At 43.2% G+C, this 19,497-nt stretch overlaps 1 protein-coding gene across 4 annotated transcripts in view; it reads right to left on the bottom strand.

The window, feature by feature from the left end:
• Positions 1 to 19,497, bottom strand: part of MYRF (myelin regulatory factor) — a 92,405-nt gene that overhangs the window by 42,473 nt on the left and 30,435 nt on the right. For all 4 annotated transcript variants that reach the window (XM_083416847.1, XM_083416849.1, XM_083416848.1 and 1 more), the window contains exons 2-3: positions 6,533 to 6,620; positions 5,247 to 5,627 (exon numbers count right to left, since the gene is read on the bottom strand). In XM_083416847.1, the coding sequence (XP_083272973.1) occupies positions 5,247 to 5,627; positions 6,533 to 6,620 (469 nt within the window). The remainder of the gene's footprint in view (positions 1 to 5,246; positions 5,628 to 6,532; positions 6,621 to 19,497) is intronic.

Below are 19,497 nucleotides of genomic sequence, written 5' to 3'. Positions count from 1 at the left end.
TAGGTACTTAGCTCAAACTGGGTTTTTCTTCGGTATGTTTCCAACAGAGGATTCAAAACGAGAGTGAGTCGACAACAACTATCGTCCACTCTTCAGCCCCCAACTCCACGCCCTTCAAAATTAAGAGCTACAGTACACTTCTTTCCCTTTCAAATAAATTTCACCCCTAGCACCTGCAACTACAAGAAGAGAGCCTTGAAAACTTCCCTACTGGTTCTTAAACTGAGATCCAGTCTCCAAACACACCTAGCAGTAGCTGATGGAGACTGCGATTGTGCTGACTGGCAAGGTCAAGTAAACACAAAAGCCAGCAAGATGAGACTGAAATGGGGAAGGGAGGGAATGGATGTTGAAGTCTAATGAAACCAAGCGAGTTAATGGAAAGTCACTTCAGGACAACACTGACATCCTCACCTGTGCTATTAATCGGACTACTTCTGTGAAGACTAGCTCATGACAGACCTTTCCAATACTACTCAGATTATTAAACTCGCACGAGTAGCAACGTCTAAATTGTCAGTTGATAGCCTCAGCTATTAAGCTGGTTTGTTTCTCTTAAAGAAGTGTTATCACTGCAGTCCACATAAAGCGCATGCTTTGTTGGCGACATGAGTAAAGAGGGCAAGGGATAAATAGACTATGGAGAATGCATTACCCTGTTAGCCAAGAGTTGCTTTCAGTTATACATATCCCTGCTTGCTTTTTGAAAAAGTGACAGAAAGCAGCCAGGAAATGTATGGAGACCTCAGATGGCCTATTGCTGCTGGTGTGATGCAGCAAGGGTCAAAAAATAACAGAAGAGCTTTTAAAAAGCTATTCTGACTTGACTAGAGAGGAACAAAATCTTAACAAAGAGAAACTTCGATTGTCAAGAGAAGAGAGAACCAGGGCATGGATAAGCATTTTTTTTTAAAGCGCTAGAAACAGAAGAACTGTTCTTGGCAGTTTCAGAAAAAAGAATTAGCAACAGGCTGGATGAAGATGGAAAAGGAATGGAGGAGTACTATGGCTCCAAGTGTACACACCTAGGAGAAAGGGGAATAGAAGTAAAAAATAAGAAAGAAGGCTATGAAGGTCTTCAGAGCCTGGAATAGTAATGAACCGATACACTGTCAGCAACAAATGAGAATAAATGAAAATTGATTTGGTGAAAAAAGGAACAAAATATGGGTGAAAAAAACAGAACTAAACCTTTAGTAGCATAATAAAACCCATTACATTTCTGATGTGGGACCAATAAAAAAATAGCAGACTTTAAGCAAGGCTGTTAAAATAAGTGGGTGAGTATGGATATGTGTAACATTCTGAGAGGTCAAGCCTCAACATTTGAGCTAGGAAAATTATAGTTACACATTTTTTACAGACTGTGGACTGAGAGAAGAACGTGGTGTTGCCAGATGTTGTTGGAATTCCATCAACCCCAGGCAGCATGACCAATGGCCAGGGATAGCAGGAGCTGTAGTCCAGGAAAGGAATAGGAAGGAGATACACCAGCAAAGAGAGACAAGGGTTGCTGAAGAAATGGGGAGAATTAGATGGCCATGCTGTTGGATTCAAAATGAGAAGAAAACGTACAGGTTTGAATGATCAAGGAAAGAAAAATAATTGGAGAATTTGGCAAAAAGAAATATTTCAGAAAGTGGAGCACTTCACAGGCAAACTGCTGTGTATTCAGTTGAGAGGTGGCTTAGGCACAAATGTATTCCACAAGGGGTTTAGGAACAAAGAGGAGAGAGATGGCTCTGTGCTCCGTCGCCAGCGCACCTAGCAAAGGCAGCCATCCCCCATGACACCAAGCTGTGATATTTCTGATGAGAACTCCAACAACAAACTGGAGATGAGGATGATCTTCTCAGCAAAAAAATATGGCAAGGAACACACTGGTAACTTTCCCAAGGTCCCACCTAGCTTCCTCCAACCACCAGCTTAGCCCAACTGCACACAATGAGCAGGATAGTTGCCTCTCCTCACTAATTAGTAGCCATGACTAGTAGAGCTATGGAAGTCAGAGGAAGCATACAGCACACCTTCTTTGGTTCTCAAAATAGCACGTTATGTCACAAAGCTCCTCGTGCCTCTGTTCCTTACAGCAAAGCTATGGAACCTCAGGCTCAGGGGGCTAAATGTCCAGGCTTCTGAACTGAGCCCTCGGGAGTCTTCCCAGGTCACACAACACCTCTGCCTTTGCATGGTTGGAATGTAACTTACTATACAAGGGTAAGATTCACATCCGTGGCTGTGACAGCTTTTGCACCTAGCCCTGCTCACCACTGGTATGAGGCCCCAGGAATGCTGTCCACAGGGGAAGGTGGCCCTTGGGTTCCCCACCTCTGCATTAAGTCACAGGTATCTTCTGTGGCTCTCACCTCTTTCTCCTGATCCCCACACTTGTGTTCTGGCCAGTTAGCTAGCCTTGACCTTAATTTTAGGTCAGTGGATTATCTATGGCACAGCCTCATTTGAAATTCTTCTTGTTGTGACCCAGCTCTAAGTGAGATGTGCACCTTCTGGAGGGCAAACTTGACAGATTTATTTGCTTTTTTCAAGGCCCCAGTAGACCTGCTTTGAATAACTTTCTCTTCTTGTCTGTCCATTAGATTCTCCTGCCCTGTACCTTTTCAGTTTCCTAGCCAAATATTTACAGAAGTGGTTGCATATATCCTTCACAGCACAGCCAGGCCGGGCCAATCCACGGAGTGAGCCCACCTGGCAGGCTGCATCCACAGAGGAGCACTGCTTGTTTTGCAATCTTTGTTCCAGAGAACTGATCAGAAAGCTTGGCAGAAGAAAAAGGATCTTGCATGGGAAGGAAAAAAGGAAAATTTTCCAAGTAACATTCAGAGCAAAGGGACCCCAATTGCTGTGGTAAAAGGAGGGAGATGAATCAAGGAGTACTAACTTCTATTGTAGGCTAGCAGTGCTGGATAGTATTTATAAGGACAGGGTAGCTTTTATTTTTATCTTTTTTTTAAAAAAGGTAAAGGATAGATATAAAAACATATAAATATAAATATTACACAGAAAATGTGCTTATTTATATTTACTTGTTTTATATGTTAAGCCTTCATTTCCCCCCAATTTCTATTTCTATTGAAAAAGTGCTTCGGTACGATGCTCATGAGTTTTTCCTCTGAGACCAGTAAGGAAAGCATTTCTGCAGAAGTGTGCACAAAGAATTCAAGAAAGGGAACATCAGAGGTGCCATTCCTAGCAGACTGTGAAAATACATTTTCAACTGCTAGGCTGAAAAACAAAGCAGCACATTATTATTTGATCCTGTTGGTCTAAGGCTTTGAAACAAATGAACAAACAAACCAGATGCTTCCCCAAGGTTCTCAGCATGTAATACCTTTAGCTAATGTTCAGACAAGCTTTAGGGATCTTAACTGGGATTCCAGAGTAAAGATTTAATTCTACATTAACCTGTGCCTCAAGTGGATAACAAAAACTCTGATTCTATTCCTGCATCTCCCCACAGGTAGTATACAGCAAAAAAACAAAAACAAAAACCCCCACACCCTTATTGGAATGACGGTGGTTGCAAGTGTATTAGAACCATTCAGAAGTGGAAGGCTTCATGCAGACCAATAATTTGCTTCATTGAGGCATCACAGCATCAGATCATCCTCTGTGATCCTCCACATTCTGCTAGCTTATGAAGAACCAGTCTCCGGGCTGAAGGCACAGAGTGCTAGTTATTCAGACATATCTTAACATTAGATATTTGATGCACTCAGCACATTCTTTGGCCCCAATACAGCAGCAAGAGTTACTCCAAATGGTGAGAAAACAAGACCTGCCTGTGAAATGAGGACTCATAAATCGGTTTTTCATTCATCCCCAAAGTGCTCTCCCTCTCTCCCAACTCTGTTCATCCCTCTCTCCCAACTCTGAGATTGACATTCATACCTATAGGACATACACCAAAAAATTGGACAAATCTGTCTGTGAAGTTCAGGTTGACTTACCTTCCCCTAGCCCCCTACCACCCATTTACAGCCCATCTAGTCCTTAATCATCATGCGAAGTTCCCACCCCCACCAGCAGAACTGATCTTCTGCTTCCCTCACAACAACTGCAGTGGCTATCAATAGTCTGTAACTGGCCCTTCCTCCTCAGCGAGTCAAAAGGTTCATGAGCACTGTGTTACTAACGGAACGTCTGAGAAGCTCACAGGCCACAGTGAGCCAGGACATAACTGACTGGGTATGCACATGTAAGACAGCTTTAGCAAGAAATCCAGATTTCTGTCCACCAAAGCTCAGTTCCTCCTCCTCCATTATCTATTTCCTGTTTGCCCCAGTAAGTCCCTTCCACAAAAGCATCACTTTCACAAACTCCCATAGCAATGAGCTCCTGCCACCATTCCATTCTTCTTGATCCAATGAATGTCCTTCTCCCATTCAGTCATGTTTCACCTTGGCAGAACAGGGGAAACACATCATCTCCCTAAATTCACCTAACTGATATTTATCATTTTCCTCTGAAAGGCTATATCCAGTGTCAATTGTAAGGAAGTAGAAATTTGGTTTAGACTTCATGCTCTTCAAGCCTAATAAAAATGATATCTAGGGCACTCCCTGGGACCACTTGTTTTGGTGCCATAAAATAGAGTTTTGGTCAGACATCTCTTTGAAATAGTTTCCTGACAGGCACATACTTTTTGCCTGGAAAGATAGCAAGGGTACATTCAATACTGCAGCCTGTTCATTTCCCCTAAAAATGCCTAGAATCCACGTCCTGCAACTTCTAAGCCTTCCTATTTTCACCTGCAGGCTGCACAGACAACTGGCCTTGTTTGCAACCATTGTAAATATCCATGAAGCGTCCAATTAAGTTCCATCAGTGAAAACCATAACCAACAATAATCTGAATACCACCGTACTTAACTCTATATAAATTATCTGTTGGTGCTTCAAAATCTAAAATGTGGTTTTAGCTTTCTAATTTTTACCATTCATGTGCCAACATTTCGGCTCATTCCTCTCCTCCCAAAGTCACTCAAGTCCTGGCTCTTTTAGTTGATCATTCCGTGAGCCTAGGAGGTTTTGCCAGCTCTCCTCCAGAAACCCAGTTCCTATGGATGAAGGTTTCCTTCTTACAACACACCATTGTTCTTCGATTTAGACTGCCATGGAAAGTGTCATAAGAGAATTAGCAGAATCATTCAGATACAACTTACCACTCTCAGGCCCTAGAACTGCACCACCACCCCACCACCTCCTCCTTTACTCAGCATCACTTACCCAGGTGCGTAGGAGGCCTTCAGCTCTGATTTGATTGGAGGGGCAATGTTGGTCAGGCAGTGGCTGCTGAGGTACCCCTTGGGCATCACCATGCCATTGTTGTTATTGCAGTTGAGGTGAGCACTGTAGCTGGGTCCACATGGACTGGGCAATGGGGCGCCATGCCGGATTGGAACTTGGCTGCCAGGGGGGCCATGGTGGAGACTGTGCCGGATAGGTACTTGGGTGCTTGGAAGGCCATGATGGAGGGGACCACTAGACGCAGCATTAGAAGTATGGCCAGCATTGGAGACAGATACACCGACACTGGCAGAGCTGGAAGGTTGGGCATGAGGGTAGCCAGCAGAGGCTGGGATTTCAGAGATGGAGTCCAAATCGGAACTGTAGGAGAGAAGTTAAAACAACCTGAGTAACATGTGCATATTGCACTTTTCAATCTGCAGCCATACAGGGTGACTCAATAGCTATACACTGAATGATGTTGGCTCATTACATCATTAATTCTCCACTGAAAGAACAAAAAACCACTCCACAGAATGTCTGAAAACATATAATGCCATTTGATCCATAATATGGAATGGAAATAGAAATGTGATGGCTAACTTGAAAGTGGAGATTACAAACACATTGATGACATCCTGTTGGTGCATGTGTGTGTGGCAACAGGCATCAGCACTGTTCTCTGGCATTTGTTCCACAATGAGATCAAGAAAGAATCACGCACACGCTTGGGATATTCTTCTGAAAATCTCCTTTCAAATACTCACCAAGCTTATACTTGGTCAACAAGATGTGATCTTCTGGCTGCTGGCCCTTTGCCACTAAGTGCCATCCAATGCAGCACACAGAAGACATATAACCAATGCAGCACCTCTTAGCCCAAAATGTAAGCTCCTGTCGGGTTCTCTCTTGTGTGACAGTCAGACTTAAATCCCCTACAACCTTCTATTTGTACTAAAGTTATCTATTTCCTTTTCCTTTTGACTGTTTCCTATATAGCAAAGTCTGGTAATAGCAACCCCAAAGATATTCCTTTGGATAACACACAACTGAGCTCAGGTGTCTGGAATCAAAAACTTAACCAATGGCTCTCAAGAAAAGAAGAATAAAAAAAAAGATTTAGGAAGAACTGTGGACATGGTAGGGATAGACAGCTGAGCACAGTTGTGTGGAAGACAGATAGCAAAGGAAATATGATCACACCATGCAGCCACCATTGTCACCCTCACGGCATCGTGCGACCATCACTGTTTATTAGGAACATAGGTGCAAAAGAACGCACTTACATATCTGGAGAGTCTTCCTTGCCAATATATTCTTCCAGGATGCTGGTGTCAATGTTTGATGGTTCCAGTGCTCCATTAATATCATGACCTGAAACGAAAAACAGGTTGCACAGGGAAAGCTATTAGCAAAATTCAGACAAAGTGCCACTGTTCCCTCAGGGCCAGACAGAGCTCTGATGATGGAAATTCCCCAGAACAAAAACGCTGGTTTAAGTCAAGGAACTGAATTGGCTTTAAAATGGATATTTGAAGGAGGAAGTGGCATCAGATTCAGATCTGAAGAATGGGGTATTGTTCCAGAAACATCAGCTGGAGGCCAAGAGATGGACAACAGAAGAATGGACACCAGAAGTAGAGGGCACAAAAGATGGATGGAGGAACCATTTTATTCAGTAGGGCTCAGAAATGGCTAAGGGATTTGAGTCAAATTAGAGGAACAATTGTTTAGGAAGGGGATAATAAAAAAAGTATTATTTTTGAACTTTTATAGTATTTCAGAATCACCCATATCATAGAAGACATTTTAGTCAATGTTACTTTAATGAACAAACAGCAGTACTGTAATGATAATTTAAACAGAGTGACCTGGGTGTAACACTTTACGAACAGACCTGGCTGAGACTCAGTCTACTGTCTCTCTCCCTCCCCTTTCTTCCTCCAATGTGGCTGTATCCTCAGTTTAGTCTTAAACATAGTGGACAAACTATGGTTAGTCTTAACTATAGTTTACTGAAGCAAGGCAACTTCAAACCTTGGTTTATGAAGCTGTCCTGTTTCTGTGAAACATAATTAAATTAATCACAATTTAGGGCTCAGATATTCTGTTAAACCATGGATATCTAGAAATGAATGGAAGCAAAAGTTTTTGAATTTGTCCTTGTGTTTGTGCAGAGGAAAGGAGCCCAAGTCCAAAACTTATGCACAGAACAATAAAGAGTAATTTAAAATAAAAGTGTCTAATACATACAATAAACAACTTGGGTAAACATACAGAACCAAAAGAACAACCCCAGTAAAGGGGGGGGGGGCAGTAAATGAATGAATAGGCATAGACCATAACAACTGGCTTGTCCCTAGAAAGAGTCGCAAATTGTTAGGATTACTTAGTTGCCATTTAGTCCTGGTAAAAAATTGTTTCTTCCTAGAGATTAATAGTCTTAATAAGAACCATTGCATTTACAGAGGAGAGAGGGAAAAATCCAGTTGCACTTATTGCCTGTGACCCTGAAGACCAAACTAGACGAGACTATGGATATCCTTGATCAAATCTCCCATTTCTTTTGCAATTTTTGAAAATAGCAAGGGGTCAATAGATTGGGCCTATGGCGCTGGGAAAGGGGGGTTAACTGTCCCCTCAATCTTCCTAATGAAAAAATTGCCCTCGTCCCAAGCTGCTATTTGCTTTATGAGGGGAAATGTTTGCATGCCTGCTGTGCAGCTACCTGTGTCTGGTTTGCCTGTGGGAGGCAGCACTCGGGCAGCTCACTACACCATTCCCATGCCACAGCTGGGTTAAAATGCTATTACAAAAGCCTTGGTCCTACCAGTTTTTCATCTACAGAACACAGTATTTCCCATCAGCACCACTTTTCTTGCTGTGCCTCTTTGGAACAGACTATCAGCTCTTCCCCATTACTCCACTACCATATCCCTTTTCAGCTGCATAGGTCCTACCAGTTTTTCATCTACAGTATTTCCCATCAGCACCAGTTTTCTTGCTGTGCCTCTTTGGAACAGACTATCAGCTCTTCCCCATTACTCCATTACCATATCCCTTTTCAGCTGCATACCCATCATACCCCACCACAAGAATTCTGGGAACTGTAGTTTACCCTCATAGAGCTACAATTCCCAGCCCCCTTACAGCTTCCAGGATTCTTTTGAGTGGGGTGATATAAGCTTTGAATGTATGGTGTATCCTGTCTTGTTTAGAGAATGACTGGACTTTCTTTTCCTTTCTTCCAGGAAGCTCCCTCTTTCTCTTCTCTTGCACTGAAAAATGGATTGGGTTTGTTGATAAAAATAAACCTCCCGCTTTATCTGTTTCTCCAGGAGTCTGAAGCTTTGTGCACAATTCCTAAGTGCCAAAGGCATTATCAAGAAAAAGGGAGGGAGTCCTTCGCCCACAGCTCAGATAATGAAGAGACAACCTTTTCCTGAATGGCTCAATCACATTAGATTAGAATGAGAAGTCCCTCGCTCACCAGACAAGCGCACACACACAGTCAAAGGCGTCTCTCACTCCCCACCCCTTAACAGCATTCTGGGTAAAGGTTAGTCAACCAACCAACCAAAAAGAAAAAGGGGGAAAGGAGGGGAGGAAAACAGGGGGCTTCAACCTATCAGAATTTTACCCTGCGAAAATCCCTTTCATACCAAGACAAGCAAATCAGCAGAAATAAATCCAGTGAGGAATTTTGCCAAAAGGGTTGGTGGGTGGGTTGAAGGGGGGAGAAAAATTAGAGGCACTTTTTCCCTTGGTCATACAAACTGAGAAAAGGTAGGTCAGAGACACAATTTCATAATAAAGCATACAACCTTTGATTTGCCACACCAGAGAGAAATCACATGGGATAGTCTACTACTGTACAGCACTCTTGTCAATGCCTATTGTATCAGCAACAGTTCATCACTGTCTATAAGTACCGTATTTTTCCATCTACAAGACGCCCCCATGTATAAGACGCCTCCTATTTGGGGGGACAGATTTAAGAAAAGGGGGGAGACGCCCCCTAATTTTTGAAATTATTTTTTAGGGAGAAAACCTAGTCTTATACATGGAAGAATACGGTATCCACTTATCCCATTCAGTACAGTTGGAATTCTTGGGTGAAGATCACCTGATTCTTAGGAGTTACAGCGCAAGCCTATCAGTGTCCCCAGACTCAGAGCTTTCATTTAGAAAAAGGAGCAAGTCTCCAGCCCTTCTAGAGAGAAGGCCATAAATGCTCAACTAATAGCAAACAGAAACTTACTATACATATGCAAAATTGGGAACTTTAAGCCTTTGATGAAATACAGTGGTACCTTGGTTTACGAACTTAATCCATTCCGGAAGTCCATTCTTAAACTGAAACCGTTCTTAAACTGAGGCACACTTTCCCTAATGAGGCCTCCCGCCGCCGGTGCCCTTCCACCATTCAGTTTCTGTTCTTAGACTGAGGTAAAGTTCGCAAACCGGGACACTACTTCCGGTTTTGTGGAGTTTGTAAACCCAATAGTTTGCAACAGGGCTGTTCTTAAACCGAGGTACCACTGTACCAGCAAAACTGCTGGACCCCAAAAGATAACTAAAATCCAGCTGGTAATGAACTAAAGAAACTGCCAACTCACAAGATGGTTGTGAGATTATGTATTTGTTGGTATAATGTTCACCAAAGACATCCATGCTTAAGTCTGGGGGAAATAAATGATGAAATCATTTCATATGGGGACTAGAACAATATGGCATTGTATTTGTGTCTTAAAAGTTTTCATTACGTATGAAAGAAAACTGTAGCAAGTAACAGCTCTATGGACTGGAATATTTTAAATAATAAAGTTTCCTTTATTTATATTCTTAGTTACATGTTTATAAAGTGCATAAATATTATAGTAGGCATCAAATCACCCAAATCTGAAGTATCATAACATACAGCATACTGTTGTTATTTATGCATGTCTTCAGTGTCTACGATGCTGTGGCAAATAGGGCAAATAGACAAGTCCCCGTCCCAAAATGAGTTGGACCTAAAAGGACAAAGTAAGTCTTTTTAAGTAAACCATTAAATAATCAGAAAGAGTCTGAAATGTTGTAATTTGGGGAGGTAAAGGGAAAGCCCTTATCTGCTAGTCATCAACAGTGTTCTTCCAGGAAACATTTTTTTAGCCGAGCAGTTACATCTGACCCGGGGGTCAATTCAGTGTTTAATAAAGATGTTTGTACATTAACCTCAATGGAGGAAAAGCTGTAGAAAAATGCGAGCAGAACTAAACTCAATGGGTAGAATTCAACATCACGTTATTATGACGTCTTGTCTGCACAAGCATATCAGCTTGCCAGATGGAACAATTTCCACCCTCCCCTCACCCCTTCTAGGGGCTCCTCTGAACCCCTTAGACCAATTTGGGGGGTCATGAGGGGAGGAAAAGGGAAAGCCCCATAGTGCAAGAAGCAGCCCTTGTGCAGGGCTTCCACTGAAGGGGTTTGTTATGTAAATCCGGCCGAAAGGGACATAATATCCCCTAATTATGTAACTGTTACATCCATGTAGTGCAGTATTTAGTATGTTGGAATGCTTGGCCATGAAATCCCTGCTCAGCCATGAAACTCGCTGGGTAACTTTGGGCCAGTAGCAAGTCTCTCAGCCTAACCTGCCTCACAAGGTTGTTGCAAGGATGAAATGGGGAAGGAGAGAACCACGCACACCTTACCTTGAGCTCCTTGGGGGAGGAGGGAAGGTGGGGTATAAATGAAACAAATAAATAAATTTATACAGCAGTAATGGAGCCTTGCTTTGTGATGCTATGGTTGGAAACAAAAATGACTGACTAAATTCAGCATACACACATTTTAAAAAAATGTGTTGATATGAACAGAAAGCTTATGAAAGGTTCAGTGAGAAAAATCATTTGTAGGGACAGGGGGAATGATATGATTGCAATACATATCCTTAGAAGAAAGAGGCATGCTGCCTCCAAAGAGTTCTGTGTGCATTGGGAGAGATCCTGATGTTGGCTGCTGCTCCCTCAAGCCATTTGTGTCAGGCATGACTGTTCCACAGTGTTACCTTTCTGGCTTTGGTGGCAGGTCAACTCCTACCTTCTGGCCACCTTGCCTTGAAGGTCACTTTCATGAACACTTAGCGGAGATGCAAGCAAAGGTGAGATAAGCAACCAGACGGGGAAGGTGTGTCAACTGGATAGCTTAGGGGAGTTACAACAGAACTGATAAGCAACCCTGGAAAAGAGTGCCGACTCCTGTTAAGTGGTTGCGAGTGAGTTGATGAGGGGACTGTTGTTCTTTTCTTGCTAAAAATAAGCAAATCCTCCACAGGGCTTTTCTCAGCTTTAGGCTAGAGGCACTTGAGCCAGCTACCCAGCTTTGGTGACATGCCAGTTCTGTTGGAGCAGCATGCTCTGTATCCATCCCAGAGTAATTTTTTTTTAAATACTCATCTCTTACAAACTTAATGCAACACAAGACAACAGACTCCCATCTTGTGTTCTTCCCCCTGAACCACCTCAAACAGTGGGAATCGCTTCCCCAAACCTGTTCGTGGTTTGCCTTTTCGCAAGCTCCTTCGTATGTCTGTCCATCCATCTCTCTGGGAGCAAAAAGTATCTCTGGAATGTCTGCAGCCGAGTGCGAGCTCTTAAGAGCATCTTGTTGCTCGAAACTTCTATTCAGTAAAGACTTGTTACCAAAAGCCAGCTTAGGTGATTAATTATAAGCTAATGCTGCTCTTTGGAGTCACGAGCTCCTAACAACATTAAACAATGCCCCTTTGCCCCCTTCCCTTTCTAACGAGAGATTAGAAGGGAGCAGAAAGCTTCAGAGGAACACAAACGCACTCGAAACTCCCCAAATGGGAGAGATCCTTTCTTCCCAGTTCCAATAAGACAGACATGGAATAGAAAATGCACTCGGTCAGCGCTCATCTTCCCCAAGCAAAAACTTCCAAGTGCTAACCCTGTCAGAGCCCTTTGTTATCTATGGTGCGTGGTTCAACCTGCTCTTTACTAGTCTCTTCCTAAGCTCCAGTCCAAAGGCCCACAAGCCTGGCATTTGAACTTTGGTGCCAGGTGAAAATAGAAGTCACTTTATGAGGAAGAAGCAGACTGAGGCAGCAAACGGGAAGAACAACAAGCTTCCTTGTGGCCTGGCAAATGAAAAGCCCTCCTAGGAAATGCCGTAAACCTTCACTTCAAAAGTTACATTTCTTAACATATTATTTTAAGCTGCTTTTCCCCCCAGTGTGCCACACAAACCTATCATTTTATTCCTTTTCACAATTTCAGTGCTGTTCCTCAGTGACAGTTCCCACAATATTATACCTTCTACTGCAAAGCTGCAATGTGCCTTTCAAATATAACATAGTTATTAGCAGAAACAATAAATATCCTTCAGAAATGCAGCTTGAATATATTGTTATTTATAGAACTTAATAACTTTCCTTTGTTGTCAATCTTCAGCACTTAACAGGCAAAACAAAACAATTTTGGTAGAGTGTACCTTAGGCCTTGCTTTGCACATAATATAATGATTTGGTATTATGTACACAGTCTTCAGGGCCAAGTCTGCCTTCCCCTTCATCCTCCATTTTGGTTACAAGGAAGAAACTATTGCTTCACTTTCAGCTAGATGATGTTACTCAATATGTCCAACCTGGACAAACTGTGATTAGTTATACTACAAAGTTTAGGCCCCTAGAATACAAGCCACTTTCAAACTGTGGTTTCTGATACCCGTTTGTTTCCTTAAAACAGATTTCTCCTCCAACTTGTATCCACCAGCTGGTTTAGACTACAACTCCCATCAGATTCTGCCAAAAACCAGCTGCAGGGCACCAAGTTAGGGAAGACTACCCTAAACAATAATTAGCACTAACCACAAATCCTGGTTGAGATAAAACGAGTAAGTGAAAGTGAAAGTTTCCGGTCTCCTCTCACTGATGCACCAAAGGGGAAGAGGGGAAGCAGAACCTGTGAGCCCAATGATGACCCACCAAACTGTGGCCAAACTGTGGCTCAGTATTACATTCAGACACAGCTGTTATAAGGGCTGTTATAAACCCAGAATTTAAATAAAGACAGGGAGCTGAAACACACAAACACATACCATTTTCTGGGGGCCATACAAAATTCACTCCATTTACCAGCTGTCCTGGCAGTGGCAGCAGTCATGCTTCTTGGTGCTGCTGGGCTCCATTTTCTCTTTTTATTTCACCCACAACTCACTAGAGGAAGAGCAGGAAGAATAACCCTTGCTCTGATTTGGCTTTAGATGGCACCACATATCCAAATATCTGTTCTGAGTGGAATAAGTTCACATGAGAACATTCAGGTCAGCCTTAAACTTCACCTAGCTAGCAGGTACATCTGGAAGCTATATCTCAATATTAGGTACAAATTACGTACAGTATATACCAGCAGCTGGCTTACATAGTGAGAACGTGAGTATTTTACCAATATTATTGACTCTGTTTAGTGAGGGGGCTGTGGCCTTTCTCTTTTACTTAAAGAGTCCAACCTCAAGACTGGACTGAGGTATTCCACCTTGTGTTGAGATGCTCCTGAAGACTATTGCCAAATGGCTTAGGCTTCAGTTATTCTAGATATTGGCTCTTTTCCTACCTCCTTTTACAATCTCAAAGCAGTCTCCTCATATGTCACCTGTGTGGCAAACTAGACTAGCAATGATATCAAGGGAAGAATTAGTAGTGCCTCCCAGCTACTTTGAAAGAATCTTTCTCCAGAAAGCCAACATAGGCTCCATATTTTCTAGAAGTGCTAAAGACCTTTCCGCTTAGACCAGAGTAGCCAAGGTGAACCACAAATCCTATCATCCCAGACCACTGGACACGCTAGTTGGGGCAGATGGGAGTTGGAATCCAACAACATCCGGAGGGCACCATGTTGGCTGCCCCTGATGCAGACAATCATTTAGCAATCAAAGAATAAAGAGAAAGTTCTTTTAATTGTCGCATCCTTATCATTTCGAAGTTCTGCAACGTCACAATGAGCCAGAGGTTTATTGGGTGCACGCTGCCTTGTGACTCCTGTTTGAATCTCCCCCGGTTTCCTGTTACAGTCAAACCCACAATGGTGTTTTGTTTTCTCCCACAGAGTCCACAAGCAAGTCAACAACAAATCATAGCTTCGGGTTGGCTAGCAATTGTGGCTTGTTTGGGAGGACCAAACCAAAACTCCAGATTTGGTTATACAGTGGTACCTCTGGATACGAACGGGATCTGTTCCGGAGCCCCGTTCACATCCTGAAGCGAATGCAACCCGCGTCTGCATGTGCACGTGCCACGATTCGCCGCTTCTGTGCATGCGTGTGACGTCATTTTGAGCGTCTGCGCATGCGTGAGCGGCGAAACCCGGAAGTAACACGTTCTGTTACTTCCAGGTCGCCGTGGAGCACAACCCAAAAACGCTCAACCTGAAGCAACTTCAACCTGAGGTATGATTGTAATGGAAAGTTAAGCTTAACTGCCATTTCCTGGTTTGCTTCTCCTGCTCATGCCAAAAGTGGAGAAACAGGAGTGATTGGGCAGCAGCTCACTGCTCGATCCCAATAAACTACCATAAGCCAGAGTTTCTGGCTTATTGTGACATTTGAATGTAGCCAGTGTTTAACAAGCCCCAATGTTTCCAAACCTCAGTGAAATCCCCTTTTCGACATTTCTCTACAAAACGTTGAATCAGATAGCAACAAACCAAGCAGCAGAACATCCACACCTACATATTAGCAAGCAAATACGTACAGGCTGCTCTTGCACCATCTTTTAGTCAACACACATCCGTGGAACCCCAACAGACATATCCAAGTGCATATATAATGCACATCTGGTGGGACTATCGGAGGATTATGAGCTTTCGGAAAGAGGCTTTTTGTTGTCTCAGGCACAGTAAGTCACGTTCTCTCTTTCACTACATCTTTTGGGACTGATGAAAGAGAGAGTAAAACCTACTCGCTGCCAACTACTTGAGAATGTTAATTACAGCTAGAGCAACATTAAAATTGGAAAATAGTTCAGAATCCTGTGGAATGCTGCATATATGAAAAAAAAATCTAGTTACATATGCATTTTCTTGAAGCAACTAGATTACCGGTAAACTTGAGTATCCTTTCATTAGGTATTAAAAAACATAGGCATGGGGGATCTAAATTATGCAAAATTGCATGTTTAAACCTCATTCACACCAGTGGATAGAGTGAGTATGTGGTTTAATATCTCCCATTAAAATCACTGAGTGTCAGAATACGACCTGTGAGACCAGGGTTCAAATCCCCACTCAGTCATGAATCTCAGTGGGGCAGTCACTGCCTCTCAGCCTAACCTATCTCGCAGCATTGTGGTGGGGATTAACTGAGGAGGTGGAATACAACCTTGAGGAAAAGGTGGTATGTAAATGAAACAAACAAATATATAATATCAAACATGTTCTCTGTCTTCTGAGACAGAACTCTCATTTCGGTCCCTGTTTGCATTTTTTAAAAAAATAGATAAAGAAAGACTCCAAAAATGTTGGGGGAGGATCTCGTTTAAGTTTAAACATCAGAATTTGTTGCTTGGCAGTTAAACCTTCCTCATAAAGTCAGACGATTCAAACAGATCATAGAATAATTGACTTGTAGCGTTGGAAGGGTCCACCGGGGTTATCTAGTCCAACCCCCTGCAATGCAGGAATTGTTCGCCCAATGTAGGGCTTGAACCCATGACCCTGAGATTAAGAGTCTCATGCTCTACCAACTGAGCTATCCCAGCTGAATCATATTGGAAACAGGGCAAGAACTGAGAGTTTGAAATCCCAAGTCACAACAGTGCCCTCTTTCTTTAACATCCAATACACCTTGCCCCTCCCTAGAGGTCAAGGGTTTTCATCACCACCACCCAGTGCTTTGCTAAGCTCACAAAGATTGTTTGGAAGAGGCAGCTAGTGCAAATGTCACCTCCATCTACATTGGCTGCCCATTTGCTTCCACAGGTGAATCAAGGTGCCAGTCAGAACAATAAGCAAGCCTTAAACAGCAAGGTTGTACGCCAGTTCCCATATATACAGCCTTGCTTTGGATCCTGTTTCTCATGGGAAATGATATCTCTAGGTCTCTGGAGCAAGGGTTTTTTGAGCAGGGACACTGCACCTTTGGAGTTATTTCCCTGGGAAAGCCTACTATGCCACTTACAACCATAGAATTGCAGAGTTGGAAGGGACCTTGGGGATCACCTACTCCAGCCCCCTGCAATGCAGGAAAATGCAGCTCTCCCGTATGGGGATCAAACCTGCAACCTTGGCATCATCAGCACCATACTCTAACCAACTGAGCTATCCAGGCTTCATGTTACAGTGCACATTTCCTAGTAACCACACTTCTGTTCAACCCGGCATTTGAAACCCTGATGGTTGGCATGAACAGGTGGCAGATTTTATACCTGATGGCTCAAACCTATTTTAGCACTGCTAGTCATGCAGGCTTGGTTTTGCATTTTTGTTGTCTTTGTATTGATTTTAATAGAGTTTTCATGTAAGCCAACTTGCTTGAGATCACTGAGGTGGCTGCTTCTGCCTGCCTCTTGGGCAGGCCAGCACTGCTGAAGAGCATACAAATCTTTTCAGAGCTACCTTTCACTAACCCTGAACCTTCTGAAGCATTTCCAATTACTCCAATAACCGCTGTGCCCAAACCTCTCACAAACTTCTCATTTGCACTCTCACTGAGCAGACTGAAAGATAGGCAGCTGCCCAAGGGACTGAACCAGGCATTTACATGCTGAAATCCAGAATTCCCAGTTATCATCCTAAGGTATCCTTAGTTTCCTCTACTACCAAACTGCAGGAAAGTGTCAGGAAATGGTGCAAATGTTTATTTGGAAGGAGCTGGGGGGGATGAGGCGGGGGAGGGGGGCAGAGAGAGAAGGGCATTAATTCAAGTACCAGCCTAACAAAAGGAATAGAGCCCTAGAAAAAGTTGAGTCCTTTGAACATGTGAGAATGCCAGGAATTCCACTGTTTGGACTGGTTTTCTCTGTCAGTCCTAAATGTCAAAACTTGGCCAGAGTACAAAAAGGAACTTGGGGTGATACAATGGATCGTGTTTATTTGGACTTCTGCCTTGGGCACACTGGGCAGCTTTGAATGATTTAGTGTCTCCATTCTGTTTGTAAGGTAGGAATATGATGGAGGGCTGCTATGAATGCACCGTAACAGTTGTTTATTGCATTTTATTTTATTGAATTTGTAGCCCATCCTTCTGACCCAAAGGGACACACGACAGCACATTGTACAGCATTAGTGCCTTCAGGATAAAAATTCCTATGGGTTCCCACCCCCACCCCATCACAGAGTGGCCCCCCCTGCATCAAACCAGTACTAGGTGACCAGGTCAGGGATGGATTCAATAAATTGCAGAGCAAATGAATTTGTGATCAGCAAGCTGAAACAAAAACACAACCACCTTTCTACCATCACAGTTTCATTCCAGATCCTACTTCGCAAACTTGACCCTAAGAACCCTTCCTTGAGATATCATTCATATGGAGCAAGATCTGTTTTGGCTTTTTAGCAGTTCTCTGCAGATGTTGAAGGTGCTTCAGGTCACTGTATTTATAAAGTGTAGAGATTAAGAACAGAACGTACACTGCAAGATACGCTGATAGGTATATATGGTATTTCCACTTATAAAATCCCCTCCCTCTCTTCCTCCACCCTGCTTGTATACTTGCTCTGTTGCTCATCTTCTAATCACCTATAATCCTCCCTGGGCCACAAAGTGGGGGAGAGCAAGTGGGGGACTGCCAGAGAGAGAGGGGAGGGGTTTACCTTAATTAGAACCAGATGCAAGAACCTAGAGAAGATGACAAGGTCAGCCATTTTAATAGGCTGGTGCACACCAGCCAAGTGGGGTGGGTGGAGGTGGGGAAGTAGAGGCCTGAGAAAGCAGAGGGTGAATGGGGAAGAGCCAAATGGAGCAGAGTTACAGCTGCACAGCATGTGAGCTTCCATAATGCAGGGTAATCTTGGGAGACAGGAAAATTCAGTTCTAACCTTGATCACATTAAAATCCAGGAAGCACCACCCCACCGGGTTTAGGATGTATAACTTCAGGTATACAAAGCTACACTAAAAGCAAATGACAAATAAGGGAAGACACATGGGATTGTATTTAAGTGACATGACCCAAACTTATGTTTGCAGATGAGCATTACACCCTGAAATAAAATGTACCAATGCATCTATTCTGTCCCCCCTCCTTGCCATTTCCACCTTGGAAATCAACACAGACTTTGACTGTTTTGCAACCTGTGATGTGATTCGGGGGACTGGGGGGGGGGCGTGAACTCCAAACGAAATTTGCAACACTAACTCTGCATAAAAATAATAGTTGTTGTTATCATTTGTATGCCGCCCACCTGACTGGGTTGCCCCAGCCACTCTGGGCAGCTTCCAGCAAAAAATAAAAACACAATAAAACATCAAACATTAAAAACTTCCCTTCCCTTCTGAGCTGCTCTCAAATGATTGTTTGTCTGCTTGACATCTGATGGGAGGGCATTCCATAGGGCGGGTTCCTCTGCCTGGTTCTCTGTAACTTCACTTCTCTACCTTATGATTTTTTTGGAGGGGAGGGAGGATTCTGCATTAGAAAAAGTCAGAAGGGCATTGGAAAGAAAATAATCTGTGTATATCGTCCGTATGAAATTACCTTACGGTGCCAAAACCAGTTCCCACAGCTCCCCTTGTGGTAGGTTAAATGTTATATTGCTTGTAAATACAGTTCTCTGGTGGGGAAACCGAGGCACGAGGCTGTTAAGGGACTTGGTCGAGATCACACAGGGAGACAGTGGTGAGGCACAGGAACCCTACATAATACCTCTCTTTAGAAACTGTCTGCCTTGGGTTGCTATGGGTAGCAGACTTTTAACAGCAAACACTCTCATTTATTATCCCTGCTATCGCAGAGAAGACTCTTCAGTGTACCACATATTATCCTAAAGCTATGATTTCCTACTGTCTCAGACTGTGACCTTTACTGTACCCAGGTGGATGTGCTACTTAGCATGCCTTATTTTAGCCACCGTAGGGACTTCTGGGCGCTATATCTATCCAAACCTAGAACCAGGGCAGATGTCCGTTCATATACAACTGTCCTTTGCAGGTGACTGCCAAAAGGTTTCAATGAATATACACAATGGGCTGCAAAATCAGTGTGCCTCATCGGCACATTCTCTGGAACGCGCCAGGCTCCTCTCCCCGCT

Source organism: Podarcis tiliguerta (genome assembly GCF_965153285.1).
Source record: "Podarcis tiliguerta genome assembly, chromosome: 1".
NCBI classification, from domain to species: domain Eukaryota; kingdom Metazoa; phylum Chordata; class Lepidosauria; order Squamata; family Lacertidae; genus Podarcis; species Podarcis tiliguerta.
This window is presented reverse-complemented; position numbering and strand designations above follow the sequence as displayed.